Here is a 19,218-nt window from a genome sequence, read left to right as displayed (position 1 = left end):
GCTATCGGGTGCAGGGGCACCCTCATGAACCGTAAATTCAAAACAATAAGAATTTACAGCCGAATAATAGCAATATCGATTGGTCTTGGGTGACGATGTTTAACAACGCTATTGCCGCGATGGCGCTTAGGGAAGTGGCTAGGACAGGCGCTAGATACACTTGGACTAACAAGTAATTAGCCCCGGTGAGTAGCGTGTTAGATAGGGTTTTCATCTTGTCGGACTGGGAAGTCCTCTTCCCCTTATGCATGCTTACGGCCGAAACGCGCATCGGTTCTGATCACGTTTCGCTTATCCTAGCCTATGGGGAAGATAGGATTAAGCGTAGCCCTCGTTTCTACTTCAAAACGGGCTGGTTTGAAACCGAGGGCTTTATTTCTATGGTTATCGCCCGCTGGTAGCTAGCGATCGCCTCGGTGGGAAGACAGCGCGGCCCCTTGGACCTCTGGATTGCGGTGGCAGGTGCGTTGCGATCTTTTCTTCGTGGATGAGGCGCCAACCATGGCAGCGAGGCGAAACAGGCTAGGGAAGCCCTTATTGAGGAAACCAAGCTTCTGGACGTCCTTGCCGACTTGAGAGCGTTTTCGGAGGCGGAATGGGCTAACCGCTACGCCCTCGAAAACCAGGTGCTCTCCATTCTTAGGGAAGAAGAGGAGTACTAGTGTCGTAGGGGCGGTGTCAAGTGGGTCAAGAAGGGCGATGTTAACACGGGCTATTTTCACGCGTATGCTAATGGCCGCAAGCGCAAACGCTCGATCCTTAGGCTACAATCTGACCAAGGAGTGTTAGTACGTCAAGACGAGATCTCGGCCCACATTTACGACTACTTCCTTGGCTTGTTGGGAACAGCCGAGTTGAAGCCGCTGCAACTCCGGACTGACCTATGGGGCAGGATGCCCGGGTCTCGCAGGCAGAAAATGATCTGCTGGCTCTCTCTTTCTCCATGGATGAGATCGACCTGGCATTGGTTCCATGAAGCCTGATACAGCACCCGGCCCCGACGGCCGGCCGGTGCCTTTTTTCAGGCGCTTTTGGCCAATTGTGAAAAGGCTGTTCTATAACATTATAAACGGGTTTGCGTTAGGTTTGGTAGACATCTCGCGCCTGAACTTTGGTGTCATTAGCTTGATCCCAAAGGTCAAGGGGGCCGACTCGATCAAGCAATACCGGACGATTACCCTTATCAGCGTCCCCTTCAAAATATGCGCAAAGGCCTATTCAACGAGACTTGCCCCTATAACTCAACGTGTGATCAATAGGAGCCAATCGTCCTTCCTCAAAGGCCGCAACATCCTTGAGGGTCCGGTAGTGCTTCAGGAAATTTTCCACGAGCTCAAACGTACTAAGCAACAGGTTGTGCTCCTCAAACTAGATTTTGAGAAAGCCTATGATCGCTTGAACTGGGAGTTCATCCGTAAGGTTCTGATTCGGAAGGGATTCGAATCAGGTTTTGTACATTGCATCATGCATCTGGTCTCGGGGGGCCAGACTGCAGTGTCAATCAACGGAGGAGTAGGGAACTTCTTCCGCCACAAGCGTGGCCTAAGACAAGGGGACCCTATCTCCCCCTTGATCTTTAACCTTGTGGCGGATGCCCTCTCGGCCATGATCGATAAGGCCAAGGGTGCCGGGCATATCCGTGGAGTGGTCTCTCACCTCATCCTGGGTGGTGTCATGCATCTCCAATACGCGGACGACACGTTGTTGCTTTTCGAGACCGATGATCACAACATTGCTTCCATGAAGCTCATTCTCTTAGCTTTCGAAGTGATCTCGGGCCTCAAGATCAACTTCCTTAAGAGCGAGGTTATCGCCATTGGGATGGCTGACCCAGAGGCGATCCGTGTCACCAACCTACTTAATTGCAAGCTAGGGAGCTTCCCAATTAGGTACTTGGGCCTCCCGATCTCGGACAAACACATTTCCATTCATGATTGGGAGCCCCTTTATGGTAAGGTGGCGAACAGAGTCAGCCCTTGGCGTGGTAGGTTCATGTCCTCCGCCTCTAGGCTAATCCTAACAAACACTAGCCTCTCCTCGCTCCCCATGTTCACCATGGGGATGTTCCTTCTCGCTGACGGCGTCCACACCAAGCTTGACACCCCTAGGTCTAAGTTCTTCTGGGAAGGAACAAGGACCAAAAAGAAGTACCATTTAGTTAAGTGGGCCGCGGTTTGCATGCCCAAAAAGTTTGGAGGCCTAGGTATCCTTAACTCCAAACTGATGAACGTGGCCCTGCTTACGAAGTGGGTATGGAAGCTCTCGCAAAATGAGCAGGGGCTCTGGGCGGAGATCCTTAGGGCGAAATACTTCCCCGACGGGAACTTCTTCACTTCCAAAGCCAAAGGCTCGACCTTCTGGAATGGGATCCAGGCGGTCAAGCCGGCTTTCTCGCTAGGAGCTCAGTTCCGAGTTAACAACGGTAGGTCAACTCGCTTCTGGCTTGATTCCTGGTGCGGATCCAAACCTTTGTGGCAAAGCCACATGCGACTTTACCATCTTGCCACTAACACCGATGTTCTAGTTGCAGACGTGTTGCGATCCTCACCGCCAGCGATTTCTTTCATACGACCACTTACCGATATAGAGCGCGTGTCCTGGGAGGGGTTGTGCCTCACGCTGTCCGGTATAGTGCTGAACTCTAAGCACGACGCAGTCTCTTGGTCTCTCACAAACTCCAGAAAGTTTTCGGTAAAGTCGCTTTACGCCAAGTTAATGGAGGGCCCAACTCTTGACATAGCTAGGGGTTGTGGAAACTGGCCATCCCCCTCAAAATCAAGGTGTTCCTATGGCAAATGTTCCACGACCGGCTCCCCTCTTCCAACAACCTGGCCAAGAGAAACGGACCGTCAGATGGCACATGTGCGGTCTATGGGGCCCACGAGGATGCCAACCACATTTTCTTTAACTGCCAACTAGCTCGTTTTGCGTGGAGCGCGATTTGGGAAGCCTTTGCTCAAAACTGGAACCCTCACTCCAGTGGGGAGTTACGCGTCATTCTCAGCGCCCATAGGGGTGGTTTCAATCGAGTCCTTTGGCGTTGCATAGGGGCGTTGTTGTGGTCCCTTTGGACCATCCGTAACAAGATTACTATTGAATACAAGTTCCCTTCACATCCTGCTGATATTATTTTCAAATGCCATTTGTTCATTCAGACTTGGACGTCGTTGGGGAAACGGCGGGACACTGAGCGGATGGAAGAAGCCATGGAGAGGATCCGCGCCATTCAGATAGCTGCTCGACAATTATCCCCATGGATGTTTTGTGGGAGTTCTACTCCATCTCGCCGACTGTTTAGACTCTCTTGCTTTATTTCAGGCTTCGACCGATTGCATGTATTAAAACTTGGGTTTCGGCCCTGTGGTTTGTTAGTGTGTTTCGAACTTGGATGTTGCCTGTTGGTGGGCTTTATTAATTTAAAGTCGGACGCTCCTTGCGTCTTCGTTCTAAAAAAACATAAGAAAAAAATCAAAAAAAATCAAAAACTTTGGGGGATCAAATATGATCAAACATTCAACGTTCATGCAAGGTTTTAGCATCAAAAAATATTCGTGGAGCCCTCACAAAAAAATCAGTGTTCAAAGTTATGTGTACTTTTGAGTAGTAAATTTTTTTTGTGAAGGCTCCTCGAGTGTTATTTCTGGCTGAAAATTTGCAAGAACATCAAAATTTGATCATATTTTATACCCCAAAAATTCAGATTTTTTTCAAAAAAAATTCATATTGTTTTGAAGTTACTGTTCATGAGGGTGCCCCTGCACCCGGGAGCTGTCACACCTTTCTGCAGAACAGAATAACACATCAACAGAACAAATGAAGTCACTGACACAACCGAATTGTTACTTGATGTCCATTAAAAGTTTCCAGTGCAACGATCCGATAATTTGGGACTAAGGTGATGAAATACACTTTAGCTACATGTGAGCTGACTGAGTTTTAATTTTTGGGTTAGTCGATTTTTTTGACCGTTGATTGCTGCACTAAGATGCGTGCTAGTTGTTTTTTTCCTGTTGTGTGTGCTGTACAGTATTGAGCTGGGCGTTTTTCGATTGACCCCTATTTTGGGCCAGTCTATTTCTTGTTGGGCTGAAGTCTGTTACGTGTTTTCTTATTAGGCTGTTTGTGTGCATTTTTGCTTCTGTTTTTTTGTCAGTTCTTATGGATATATTTTGGATGTTGGGTGAATATAAAATATATAAACGTAAGTAATGTATAATATGTGTATAAATTGTAATTCTGTGAAAAATGCACTATTATGTGCTTATTTCTTACATACTATTAAAATAGTTCAGTTTCAGTATAATTGTATTTTTTGTGAAAATTCCACTACCATATGCATATTCTTGCATATAATTGAAAGCACATTTTTTGTATATATTGTGTGTAAATTTTGTTATTTTTTGATTATTTTATAATTTCTTTTTGTTAAAGGGTAATATCAATGTAACTAATTCAATCTTACTTAGAAAACTTCATTATTTTGATTTTTTAGTAGTTATTTCATATGTAATTTTTGAAGGGTAATACCAAAACCACTAATTCATTATTTCTTACAAAACTTCATTATTTTGTTTTTGATTTAGTGTTTGTTTCATCTTCTTTCTTTTTAACGGTAATACCAATTTCACTAATTCATTCCATTTTAGGAAACTATATTTTTTGTGAGAATTTCTATTATATACTTATTCTTGCATATTATAAAAAAAGTGCAAGTGTAAATTGTGTGCAAATTTCTCTCTTTTTTGTTTCCTTTCTTCTTAAAGGGTAATGCCAATGTCACTAATTCATTCTTTCTTAGAAAACTTTATTATTTTGATCTTCCTAAAGGGTATTACTAAGGCCTCAAGCTCAATTTTTCTTAGAAAAGCTTCATTATTTTATTTTCATTTAGTTTTATTTTATTTTATTTTATTTTATTTCTTATTTAATTGTAACACAAGTGCCACTAATTCATTCCTTCTGAGTAAATATCCTTTATTGCGAATATTTCACTATTATATGTTTATTCCTGCATATTAGAAAACAGTGTAATTTATGTGCAATTTTGGCTTTTTTTTTATTTTCTTTCTTCTTAAAGTGTAATAGCAATATCATTAATTCTTTTTTAGAAAGCTTCATTGTTTTTATTTTCTTTTGCATTTTGTTAAATTTTCTTTCTTATTTAAGGGTAATGTCTATGTCATCCATTCATTCCAACTTAGCAAACATTTTTATGAAAATTTCACCATTGTATGCTTACTCTTTCATATTATAAAAAAAATGCAATTTCTATGTAAATTGTGTGTCATTATTTCATCTGCATTTTTCTTCCATCTTTAAGGTTAATACTAATGCCACTATTACATTTTTCTTAGAAAATTATTACTATTATTATTTTGATTTTGTGATTTTGCTTTTATAGTTACTTCTTTTCTTTATTTTGAAAGCGTAATACCAAAACCATTAAGTCATTTTTTCTTACAAAACTTCATTATTTTGTTTTTGATTTATTTTTTGTTTCATTCGATTTAGTTTTTGTTCATTTCATTTCTTCTTTATTGGTAATACCAATGTCACTAATTCATTCCTTCTTAGGAAACTTTCTTACTACCGAGAATTCTACTATTATATACTCCCTCTGCCCCATAATGTAAGACGTTTTTTAACACTACACTAGTGACAAAAAATGTCTTACATTATGGGACGGAGGGAGTACTTTTCTTGCATGTTGTAAAGAAGTGCAACTTCTGTATAAATTGTGTGCAAATTTCTCTTTTTTTTCCTTTCTTCTTAAATGGCAATAACAATGTCAATAATTCATTCTTTCTTAGAAAACTCCATTATTTTGTTTTTTATTTTGTTTTTATTTTATTTTATTTCTTCTTAAAGGGTAATACCAAAGCCTCTAATTCATTCTTTCGTAGACAAAGTTCATTATTTTATTTTTCATTTAGTTCTTGTCTTATCTCATTTCTTATTTAATTGTAACTCAAGTGCCACTAATTCATTCTTACTTAGGAATTTTCCTTTATTGCAAATATTTCACTATTATATGCTTATTCTTGCATATTATAAAAAAGTGTAATTTATGTGCAATTCTTGTCATATTTTTTATTTTCTTTCTTGTTAAAGAGTAGTTGCAATATCATTAATTCTTAAAGGGTAATACCAATGCCTCTAATTCATTTTTTCTTAGAAAAACTTCATTATTTTGTTTGATGTAATTTTTATTTTCTCTATTCTTGAAGGGTAATACCAATGCCTCTAATTTATTCTTTCTTCGAAAAAGTTCATTATTGCATTTTTCATTTAGTTTTAGTTTTACTTTTTAGCTTATTTATTTGTAACTCCAGTGCCACTAATTCATTCTTTTTTAGGAAATTTTCTTTATTGTGAATATTTCACTATTATATGCTTATTCTTGCATATTAGTAAAATACGAATTTGTGTGTAAGTTGTTTGCAATTTTTTATTTGTTTTGTTTTCTTCTTGAAGTGTAATACAATGTAATTAATTCTTCCATTTTTAGAAATTGTCATTGTTTTTATTTTGTTTTGGTTTTTGTTAAATTGACTTTCTCCTTTAAGGCTAACGCGAATGCCATTCATTCATTCCATCTTAGAAAAAAAATTAATTACAATTCCACTATTGTATGCTTACACTTGCATATTATAAACAATGCAATTTCTATGTAAATTGTGTGTCATTATTTCACTAATGAAGTTTTCTATGAAAGAATGAATTAGAGGCTTTGGTATTACCCTTTAAGAAGAAATAAAATAAAAAATAAATCAAACAAAATAATAAAGTTTTTTTAAGAAAGAATGAATTAGTGACATTGGTATTACCATTTTACAAGAAAGGAAACAAAAAAAATGAGAAATTTGCACACAATTTACACAGAAGTTGCACTTTTTATAATATGCAAGAAAAGTATATAATAGTAGAATTCTCACTAGAAAGAAAGTTTCCTAAGAAGGAATTAATTAGTGACATTGGTATTACCAATAAAGAAGAAATAAAATGAAATGAAAACTAAATCAAATAAGAAAAAGCGCATTTTATGTGTAAATTGTTTGCAATTTTTGTCTTTATTTGTTATTATTATTATTTTTCTTCTTGAAGTGTAATAGCAATGTCATTAATTCATTAATTTTTAGAGAACTTCATTGTTTTTATTTTGTTTTGATTTTTGTTAAATTTACTTTCTTCTTTAAGGGTAATGCGAATGTCATTCATTCATTCCATCTTAGAAAACAGTTTTTAATGACAATTCCACTATTGTATCCTTACATTTGCATATTTAAAAAAACAATTCCTATGTAAATTGTGTGTCATTATTTCATTTTTCTTTCGTCTGTAACGTTAAAACTAATGCCACTAATACATTGTTTCTTAGAATTTTTTTATCATTTTGATTTTGTTTTAGTTTTATATCATTTTCTATTTTAAGGGTAATACAAAATACTATTAATTAATTCTTTCTAAACTTTTCTTGTTTTGCGAAAAATCCACTATTCCTTCTTAGAAAACTTCTTTTTTAATTCTATCCTGGTGGCGGAAGCCATCAGTGTCGACGTGCTGCTATACTCTGACGACTTGGCCTGGATATGTGGCTACCAGTGAAAGAAAATATGAGATCACAAACAAATAAAAACAGGTGTGTGTACGTGGTAGCTTTTTTTTGAGACAAACTCCGAAGCTTTTTATTCAACCGTCACAATGTTTACACAGACGAAAGGAAGTCCTTCCGACTGATCCAACCACACATGCAGGCCAGCTGGTAGGGATAAAGCATGCTTCGCGAGCTTGTGAGCCTCGACATTCGAGCTCCTAAATTCATGATTAATATTACAAGTAAGAAAAGTATACTTATGCGCTATGATTCCATGTACAATTGCTCCATAAACTGTGGCGTTCCTGTCCCGAATATCCTCGACCACCACCTTGCAATATGGAGAAACTTGAATCTTTTTTTCATATAAATCGTCCGCCAAGGAGAGAGCCTCCCTTAATGCCATGCACTCGAGTGTTGATGGATCAGAGACAACTCGGAACACAGCCGCAGAAGCGCCAAGAAATTGGCCTGTTGGGTCTCGATAGATCGCCCCAACTGCTCCGTAACCTCCTCTCCTGACCGCTGCATCTACATTGATCTTCACTAAGCTAACCAGAGGAGCAATCCAATGTGTTGGGTGCACCACGGCACCTCTAGTGGGTTGGGGTACGTTTTTTTTAGAGATCTCGCCATATTTATTCATCCAAAGCCATGGTCATAGGTACAAGGTTTGGGTTATGAGGATTGCCCAACCACACATGCCTACCCACGCCTAGGTTAGAAGCAAACTTGGCAAGATTATGACCCTCAAAATTAAAATTCCTATGTTCGATGATAAAGGAACTGGAATTAAAACTATTACAACGGCTTAAGGTTTCATGTACTATAGCCGCATTTGGACCTCCTGTCCCCTTTGTAATATCATTCACCGCTTCTTGGGAATCTGATGCGACACAAATATTTTGAACGGCCAAGTCATCTGCTAGCGATAATGCTTCACGACATGGAAACGTCTCCAGAACTAAAGTGTCATTGATACCTCGGAAGACCACAGCCGAAGATCCCAAATATTGGCCCGTTTGATCTCTGCATAATGCCGCGACTGCTCCTCCACGTTGTGATCTCACAACAGCAGCATCTACATTAATCTTCACAGAACCATTGGGTGGTGGTAGCCAACGTTTAGGCTGAGCCGGTGGTGGTGCTCTTTCCTCCCTACGTCCCTGTCCACTTTCAAGTTGGCCCAGTTCAAAAATAAAATTGTCCACAAAGCGAATGGTTTGCTAAGGGCTCTGAAACAACGACTCATACACCGCCTTATGTAACTCCGTGTAACATGGGGCATGACGTGTGCGCATGTTTTACGACTGGTGACTACCAAAGCCCATGTAACTCCGTGTAGGTACCCTGAATTAAAAGTTACGTGACCACGTGATCTGCGTCCGCCACCGGCTCAAGTCGATTGGCGTAGTACTCACTCCGTCCGGAAATACTTGTCGGAGGAATGAATGTATCTAGACGTATTTTAGTTTTAGATGCATTCATTTGTATCCATTTTTGCGACAAGTATTTCCGGACGGAGGGAGTAGTTAGTTGCTCCTACGACGCGCTCACTCGACCAGGGTTAGATAAGGTGGTTAGTGAGCGTTGTCCGAATTAACAGGAAAAAAGTGACTGACCCAAATATTATTTTCAGTCGATTGACACCTAGCCACCCCCATTGTAATACCCGTGTTTATTAGTATAAATAAGATCTTGTATTTTGGTAAATTAACAAAATTAGCAGAATGTTGGAGTAGTAATTATAAGCTTAATTAGATAAAATCAATCATTGGCAATCATTGGTTAGTACTAAGTAAGAGTAGTCAACTTAATTCCTTAGTGTGGAAGGATATGCATTACAAGAACATGCTTGTAGAGCCTTCGAGTAGGAGGGCCACGTGTGGGTGTGGTACAAGATATTTAGCAGCTCAAGTTTGCACTTATCTGTAGCATTTAATGCTCTGTTGGAGTCAGCTAGGCACGTGTAATGTAAAAGTACAAACAGCTGTAAAACTAGAGACACCGAGGCTGCTGAGTTACACTTATCCAGCTCCATTCCCTACCCTACCATGCCTATAAATAGATGGGCAAGAGCACGCTGTAGTACTCATCCCAACATACAAACCAGTTCACTAGCTAGCTTTGCATGGAGTAGAATCACGCTGATCGGCAAGAGCGCTCGGAGGAAGCAGCGAGTCAGCGAGTCAGGCAAGCATGCGTTCCATCTAGCCTTTCTAGCTGTTCTATTCCTTGTTTGTCTCACTATTCATGCCATGCTCTACATCTAGTAGTACTTCTCAAGCTCTATAATGTGCACTGTTCATATGATTTGATTCCTGTACATCTCTTGAAGCTAGCATGCATACCACAGTACTACCTTTTTGGTTTATGATCACGGTGGAGAAATCATTGGTACATGCATGTGAGCACATGGATTAATGGCTCATGCATGGATGGTTGGTTCTGTGAAAAGCCTAGAGATATTTATCTTGGTCTTGCATGTATTTCCTCTTGCTAATCTTTGTCTAGTAAATTTATAAAAATCTGGTATCACGACGGCAAACGTATTGTACCGGTCATAGTTCAGGTATGGGACTGTCTGAGTTCTCCGCTAAGAACGCCACTCGTTCGGAAGCGTGTCGATGATGGATCCGTAGGAGCGATCGACACTAGTAAGTCGAGTGGTCGGTTCTTGGGGGAATAAAGAGCTCTGCTCTACTAGCGCCTGTGTGGTTCTAGTCGAGGCTGTCGACGTCAGAGTACCCCTCTTAAGAGCGTAAAAGTGTGAAATTTTCACCCCTGTGACTCCCGGGTTGGGAAGCTTGCGGTCATATGTGATGCCAGTTATTTCTTTTCTTTTCTTTAAATTAATCTCCATTATCTTCCTGTGCCATCAAACTCTTTTTTTTACAACCAACCCTTGTGTTTTGTCACTTTTGCCGAGAGAAGTTCCTTTGTATCCGTGTGCTTGCTGAGTATGAGATCATACTCATTCTTGCTATTGTTGTTGATTTTGCAGAAGTAGCAAATGATGGATGTGCTGATGAGAATGATGAACAGTAGGAGTAGCTCTACGGGTTGGGAATAAATAAAGGAGTTGCATGTATCATAACCTTTGTAATAGCTAGTAATGAATAAAGTTGGCTCTTGTGCATATTAGAAAATAATTTGTTTACTAGCCTAACATGCTTATAAATCAGATTTATAAGCATGTGGCGATTGTCACGGCTAAGACTCACTTGGGGCGTGACACCCATGAAATATATCTGCAAGTCCCATGCTACATATCAGTTGAAATCCAATGTACCATAGTGCGAGCTGTGATGGTCTGCAGTTGGACACATACACACCTCGATGATTAAAAAAAAATTAAACTGGCCCCAACGTCGCCTCCCCAGGGTGACACGGAAGGCGACGTGGGGTGATCCCCATTGCCACAGCTAACCCTGCCTCATCCTCCCCCCCTTCTTGCCACCAAGCAAAGCCTTATGCAGCGCTAGGCGCCCCTCTGTCCTCCCCTAACCCCTCCCCCTTCCCTTGGAACCCGACCCGACCATGATACACCACCAATCGTGAGGTCTTCCTGTTGCGCTAGTGGGTGGCTGCCGGCCGCGGGGTGCGGTGGTAAGGGCTGGTGGCTGCCTTGCCCTAGTGCGCCACCATAGGAGCAAGCGCATAATAAAGGTCACTGGACCGGGAGTTCGATTGGTGGGCGCTGCCACTGCAATTGTCCCTCCAGTAATTCTCTGCAATTTAAGATTAACTCAAAGTAAAAATGATGGAGCGGTGATCAAATATGCAGGAAGTAGAGCATTTATCTTAAAAATTTGTGATGCAAAATACATGTATCACCTACGCTCTTCTTCGTTGGAACGGTATTTAAACTCGGACAATACTCTCTGAAAGTGTGCTTTAACTAGTTTTGTGCACTTTCAGAACATCACTTGCCTATATGTGCAGTGGGGGGGGGGGGGCAAAACCTACATTCTGTAGACAGAATTGCTTAATGGCATAAAGCCACAGTTCTCACAATTGTTGGCTTATAAGCAGGCCAATTCTTTTTTAAGACATAAAAGCCAATTCTTCTTAGTGGAGGGACCGGGGGTTAAGTCTTAGACCAACCAAGGATGATGAAGCGAGGGCATGGGCCGACAATCCTCGACTAAAACCCATCACCATCCAGGCCGAGTTACTCTAGAGGGTGCGCCTATGCCTCGCTTATGTCATGAAGCAATTCTGTAACGAGTCACTGTTTCTTTCAATTTTCGTTCGTTCATTCATTCTATGTTTTTACATTTGTTTATATTTTCAAAAAATATTCTAAATACAAACATTCCAAAACTTAAATTTATTGAAACCTTCTTAAAAATCATGAACTTGAAACAAATGTTAGCATAGTGTAGAAAAGCTGTTAGCTTCAATTCTAAAAATGTTGATAGCATTCAAAAAAGTTTAATGTGTACAAAAAATGTTTCAGATGTATTTAAAAAAATGATGTATTCAAAAAAGTATTTAATTCATATTCAAAAAAGTTCAAACACATATTTTTCAAAAATGTTAAATGTGCACAAAAAACGTTTCAGATGTATACGAAAAATGTGCAACATGTATGAAAAAGTAGACATAGAAAACATCTATTTTAAATAAATGTTAATCACATATTTAAATAATGTTAAACATGTATAAAAAAATGTTCCTGTTGTATGAGAAAAATGTACAAGATGTATGGAAACAAGTAGATATCAAAACAAATATTTCAAAAAATGTTGGCCATGCATTAGAAAAATAAGAAATGTGTATATATCAATTATTCCTAATGTATAAGAAAAATGTACAAGCGTATGGAATTTTTTTAAAATTAAAATTATGTTTGAAAAAATGCAAATAATGTATTTCAAATATGTTAAAGGAATATAAAAAATGTTTTATATGTATTCCAAAAATGTATAATGTGTACGAAAAATAAAATATGCATTGAAACATATATATGAAAAAAATGTTATTTACGTATTGAGAAAATGTTCAACCTGTACACAAAAAACTTTTTTAGATGTATATGAATATTTTTAATCATGTCTTGAAAACCCCGATGGAAACCGTCAAAAATAAACAACAAAAACGATGAAAACCGAGAAAGAAACAAAAATCAAAAAGGGAAAATAAAAGCCAAAGATAACCTGCAAAAGAATAGAAACAATGAAAAACTAAGAAAAACACAAAGAAAACCAGGAAAAAAATAAAACAAAGAAAAAAATTAGGAAAACCCATTGAAAACCAAGAAAGAAACGAGCAAAACAGAAAAAAAAAAGTGAAAACCACGAATAAAACAAAGAAAACTGATGGAAAACGAAGAAAATCAGGAAAGAAACAAATAAAAACCGAAAGAAAAAACAAATGAAACGAAAAAGATAAACAAACAAAGAAAACAGCAGCAGCGAACACACCAAATAGCGAGCATGAACAAACGGTAGAAATGTGTCTGCTCGGTACTGCACGCCACACGAAAATCTTGAGGCGAGATGGGAGTTGCTCCCGTAATAACCGAGATATAGTTTTCGCGTACTTTAGGGGTGTCATCGTCTCATATCCGGGGAATTGAGTTACACAATATTCACCCCTCATGCCTGCGTGTCATCTCCCTCTCTATCCAATACCCAAGAATTCACCCTAAAATACCCAAAGAATTCGCACCTCCTCCGTGCGAATTCGTGTTATTGGAACCATGTGTCGTCAATTGTGTTGCTGGAGAATGTGACACTACACTGGGCTAGTTGTCTTATCAGATCATCTCCAACAGCCGCCCAACGCACGGCGCGCTAAAAAGTACTTTGCAACGCGCTCATCGTCTAGAAAAGCACGGCGGGCAGCGCTGGCTCCAGCAGCCGCGCTAAAATTTAGCGCACGCGCGTAGCTTCAGCAGGCGCGCTAAAATACAGCACGTGCTATCGCACGAACATTGCATACATATTTTTTTAATAAAAAACAATACATATAAAATTCATATAAAAACAATACATAGATATTTTACATAGTTCATAGCATAGATAGATAAATGATACATAGATAAAACTACGGTGCAACTACATTGAAAACTACAATGCAACTACATACTACGGTGCAACTACAACCTACTCCGAGTCGTCCTCGTCCTCATCCGGACTGGTGTTGTCCGAGGTATCGATCCACGTGTCCTTCCAACGAGGATCATTATCCCCAAAGATCGACACCCCACTTGCTTCAACGATATCGCCAGGGCCTTCCGCTGACGCCTGTCCAACCGCTCCGCGCGGCGCTTTGTTGTCCTTTCCGCCCAGAAGGCGCGCTCCGCCGCGACGTCCTCCGGGTGGCGCCGGCGCCACTCCGCCATGGCTCGCTCGTCCTCCTCGGCGATGAGGAGGCGGCGCTGCCGCCGACGGTGCTCCGCACGGTCCTGGTCCGTGATAAGACGAGGCGGAGGGGCGACAGACTACGCCTGCTCGCGCGTGAAGACGTCGCGGAAGTTCATCTGCGCCGGCGGCCTCTCTAGACGCCACGCCGCCGCGTCGTACGCTCGGGCGGCCTCGTGCCCGGTCCCGAACGTGCCGAGGCCGAGCCGGACGTCGCCGGACCGGATCTCGGCATAGTAGGTGCCGCCGGGGCGCTCGCGGACGCCGCGGTAGCCAGACGATCCCCGGCGGCGCGGCGGCATGGTGGCGCGGTGGTGGCGGGAGCAAGGAAGCGGCGAGCAAGCGGCAGAGTGAGCGGGGAGAGCGCGCGTGGAAGTGTGGAGGCCGCGTGGCGAGCGCCGCAATTTATAGGCGCGCTCGAAGCGGTGCGCCAAATCTAGCGCATGAGTTGCCGCCTTTTCCCGCGCGCAATCGTTTCCCGCGCGCACTAGTTTCCCGCCGCCGCTGGAGCGCGCCAAAATGCCCCGCGCATCAGTTTAGCGCGCGCGTGTTTTTTGGCGTCGCTGTTGGAGATGCTCTCAGAAGATGGTGAAGAGAAGATGGTGAAGAGCTAGGCATGAACTTGTTGCTGTGGTTTCTCATTCATGTCTGAAGAATGCATTATAAAAGCTGAAGAAGAAACCACCAGGATGCAGTAACGTGGTGAAAAAAATATGTAGCTCCAAATCGATATACGGGCGATAATCACACATAACACAAACAGAGAAAATTCGGGAAAAAAAAGTACAAACAGAGAAGGATCACAGCGAGGTCTTGGATGCACTAAACAATGATGTTCTTATTGAATCGCATAAGGAAACTCAACTGAAGAATTCTCAAACCCCACCAACTTCACAACATCACATTTTACAGATAAAGGAACATGCATCATCCAGCTACAGCTTCGATCTGAACCAAACAACAGGATGTTCTTCACATCATCGAGACATTCGTGAGACTGCCCACCACGTACGCACTTTTTATGTTGCCGAAGGCATTATGGACCGAACGACTCTTCCCATGGCTGGCTTAGTAGTCGTTGCCGGCGACGGGGCTGTGGTCGTCGCACATGTATAGGTATCGGTAGACGACGCCGGCGAGGCCACCGCCGATGAGCGGGCCGGCCCAGTAGACCCAGATGTTGGTGAAGTCGCCGCTGGCAACGGCGGGGCCGAAGGAGCGTGCAGGGTTCATGGACCCGCCGGAGAAGGGGCCGGCCACGAGGATGTTGGCGCCGACGATGAAGCCGATGGCGATGGGGGCGATGGTGCCGAGGGATCCCTTCTTGGGGTCGGCGGCGGTGGCGTACACGGTGTAGACGAGCCCGAAGGTGACGATGATCTCCATCACGACGCCCTCAAAGGCGCCCACGCCGGAAAGCCCGTGTGTAGGGGTGGCCTGAGAAAGGAAACAGTCCGTATTAGTGTCGTTCGTTTTCGTGCTCCACCGGCCGGAAAAGCGCACACATATGCATGGGCTGAGGATACGTACCACGCCGGTGCAGAACTGGACGAGGAAGGCGCCGACGATGGCGCCGAGGAGCTGGGCAACCCAGTAGAAGATGCCGGTGAGGATGGTGATCTGGCCGCCGAGGGCGAGGCCGAAGGTGACGGCAGGGTTCACATGGCCGCCGGAGATGTTGGCGCCGATGGCGACCGCGACGAACAGCCCAAACCCGTGGCAAATCGCCACGGCGATCAGCCCGGATGGGTCAAGCGGCGCGCCGCCGCTCACCTTGGCTGCAATTTTTCAACTTTTTTGTTAGCACGCAGTCGTCGTCTTCCACTTTAGCCATACGAGCAGAGCATGCATGTGCGGTAATTGAAACAGAACTTCTTACTGTAGGCGATGACAGAGCCGACGCCGGCGAAGACGAAGATGAGGGTGGAGATGAACTCGGCGATGTAGGCCCTGAAAGAGGCCAAGCTGAAGGAGTCATCGAAGCGACCGAAGGCGATGGAGCCCGGCATGGTGGCTTAGAATGGCCGAGAAAAGGAAGTGGGAGGATGAGAGGTAGAATGTTGTCGCTTAGAATACGGATCAGTGACTCGGCCACTGAGCTTTATAGATGGGCTGGGCTGAGCGGCTGTTCATTTTGAAATAAGATAAAATATATGCCTATTTTTGGTGTTAGGTTCGTGTATAATACCTTTGTGCAAGCCACTAGGGATACTTAGGCTAATTCTAGCCGATCAACTATAAAATTGAGGAGGATCCGGCAGAGTAAAGCTTAGTAAAATATATTTACACTACTAACTTTTGGCTGGACCGATCCCTTAAATATAACGGGGTATAATTTTGTTTTTCTAACTTAGGAAATTCTAGTTCACACTGCAACTACATATTAGCACACATATGTAGTTGCAGTGGTCTTTGTACTGATCCTTTCATCTGCAGAACAATTTTTCAGATCCAGTGCATACAGTCAAGTGACCCAAGCATCCCTGACCATCCTCTTGCTTCACTCTCTACCATTAGCCTCTGCATATCTTCCTCGTTGGGTGTCCTCAAGTACTCCGGTCCAAAAATGTCAACCACTGCTTTAGTGAACCTTCGAACGGCCTCCAAGATTGTGTGGCCACCAATGCGTACATAGTCATCAATTGCATCGGACCAACACCTATATGCCAAAACTCGAACAGCCACAATGCACTTCATCAGAGCACTTGCACTTATCTCTCCGCATGCATTTCTTCGAAACTTAAACCATTCATCATACTTCTCAACGACTTTTGCAATGGCCAGAAAAGACTTGTGTGCATCCGAAAGCGCCGGCGAAAGTACTTCTCCGGATAGGTTGAATTTGGATCAAAGTAGCATCTCATTATCTTGGCATGGCCCACCGCTCTATCACAATTGAGTTGTATGCTACCAAATTGTGAGCCTCTGCTAGGCCGCCGAATATCATCATTGAAAATCATGCAAAGAACAATTTCAAAGTCTTCGTCATCTTCTTCCTCTTCGGATGACGACAAATCTTCGAAGACCATCTCTCTCAACCTCTTCATCTTCAATTCAAATGGCTGGGTTCAATTTAATTTAAAAAATCAAACGAAATGAAAGAAAAATATTCATAAAACTCACCTAGACAAACCGTAAAAAATTCGCAAGGCGGAGGTGGTGCACCAGCCGATCGGCGATGTTTAGACCGAACCAGCGGGCGGTGACGCATGGGAATGACCCGCACCGGTGCGCAAGCAAGGTCAGATGCGACAGCCGCCAAAGAAGAAGAAGATTCAAGAGCAATCCGACGAATCGGTAATGGGGAAGGTGGTGGCTTTTCGCCTTGATTTCGGCGACGACAGTGGGCGGTGAATGTGCGTGGAGTTGGGAAGAAGGGCGACGAGGGCCAAGAGAGTTGACGAGGTAGCGGCAGGGCTGGTGGACAGTCGTCGGGAGGTGCGCTGGCGAAGATGTAGTGGGGGTGGGAGGCGCGAGAGGCGGAATTTTTACTCCAAACAGTAGCGATCGAGTATATTTCTGGTGCCGGGTAGGAGATGGACTAAAAAAATACTCCTCTATTTGATTTTGGGGATAGGATAGGTGCCGGTTAGAGGAGTAAAACCGAAATTTTACTCCTCTATAGCCGGATAGGGGATCAACTAGAGTTGGCCTTAGGACATCTCTAGTTATATCTCAAAACCAGTCAGAGGAGAAAACGTTTGGTTTTGAGGGGTTGAGCCGGACCTAGACGATTCCTTATCAACTTTAGACCCTCAAAAAATTTACTCCTCGCGCCGGCCGCCGCTTATACTTACTCGACCGGTGCCACTTCTAAAAAAAATTGCCCCCTGTGGCCGCCTCAACACCCCCCGCGGACCCTTCCGCCCGCACCGCAGCCACCCCCACACCCCCGACGGCATTTCCAATCGGTCGTCGCCACCCAGAAATGGCCAGATCTACCCAACGTAGGTCACCGCCGCTGATTCACAGCGCAGATCCACGCCATGGTGCATAGCCGACTCGAGCTCATGCCCCCCCACTCCTCCACCGACCTACCGCAGCGCTAGAGAGGAAGTACCATGACATGCACCAACGGCCGTGGATGACATGGATTTTGGAAATAAAGGACCGGGACATCGGCTACCTATGCTGGCTTGGCTCCTTCCCACCAGCGGAGCTGGCAGCGAGCGCATACAACATGAAGGCGGTGAGCCTCTACGACAGCTCGTTGAATATCAACTTCCCCCTTGGCAGCCGCGAGGTCCCGGCATTCATCGACATCGACCCCCGAGTGGTCTCCCAACACGAGATTTGGGAGAACCGGGAGGCCTTCGCCAGGTGTGCGCCGATGAGGAGTACATGGCCGAGCTATGCTAGATGTATCCAGAGATCGTTACTGAGGAGTACCGATGGCTCGAGATGTACAAGACGGGGGCTATCGACGAGGCCGGATCGTCCAGTGCGGAGCTCATCGGCCATTGCTCCAACGACTTCGACTCTTGGTTAGGCGAAGATAATGTCGTTTGCTACTTGTGAGCTGCGTTGAGATTTCCTCGAAGAGGAGAGGATGAAGCAATACAGTAGAGATAATTATTTCCCTCGGTTAAGAACCAAGGTGATCAATCCAGTAGGAAAACCACGCAGAACCTCTTTAGCAGTACCTACGCACACAAAAGCAAATACTTACACCCAACGCAATCAAGGGGGTTGTCAATCCCCTTCGCGGTTATTTGCAAGAATCAAATCTCATAGTGGTAGATAGATAAAATAAAATAACGGTAAATAAATTGCAGCAAGGTATTTTTGGATTTTATATATGATAAAAGTAGACCCAGAGCCCATAGTTTTCACTAGAGGATTCTCTCTTGAACAAAAGCATACGGTGGGTAAACAAATTACTGTTGGGCATTTGATAGAAAAGCGCATAGTTATGACGATATTCAAGGCAGTGATCATGTATATAGGCATCACGTCCTAGACAAGTAAACCGACTCCTGCCTGCATCTACTACTATTACTCCACCCATCGACCGCTATCCAACATGCATCTAGGGTATTAAGTTAATAAAAACAGAGCAACACCTTAAACAAGATGACATGATGTAGACAAAGTAAACCCAATCAATATGAATAAACCCCATCTTTTTATCCTTAATGGCAATGATACAAATACGTTTCATGTCCCTTTCTGTCTCGTTAGGTCTTCTCCCGAAGCTTCTAGGGTCTCTCTAGGTCTAAAAAAATCGTCAAAAAGTTTCACAACATTTGGACT

At 43.0% G+C, this 19,218-nt stretch overlaps 1 protein-coding gene across 1 annotated transcript; it reads right to left on the bottom strand.

Annotated features, from left to right (window-relative positions):
* Window positions 1-14,783: 14,783 nt before the first annotated feature.
* On the bottom strand, window positions 14,784-16,097 carry LOC109781074 (probable aquaporin TIP2-2). Its single transcript, XM_020339658.4, has 3 exons — window positions 15,845-16,097; window positions 15,496-15,743; window positions 14,784-15,402 (listed from the first exon to the last, which is right to left on the bottom strand). The coding sequence occupies exons 1-3, from the start codon at window positions 15,972-15,974 to the stop codon at window positions 15,034-15,036; spliced, it is 747 nt and encodes a 248-aa protein (XP_020195247.1). The 5' UTR covers window positions 15,975-16,097; the 3' UTR covers window positions 14,784-15,033.
* Window positions 16,098-19,218: the final 3,121 nt, after the last annotated feature.

The sequence above is a fragment of the Aegilops tauschii genome, chromosome 7, assembly GCF_002575655.3.
Source record: "Aegilops tauschii subsp. strangulata cultivar AL8/78 chromosome 7, Aet v6.0, whole genome shotgun sequence".
Lineage (NCBI taxonomy): Eukaryota > Viridiplantae > Streptophyta > Magnoliopsida > Poales > Poaceae > Aegilops > Aegilops tauschii.
The sequence above is the reverse complement of the archived record's forward strand: the minus strand, read 5'-3'. Positions and strand labels throughout refer to the sequence as shown.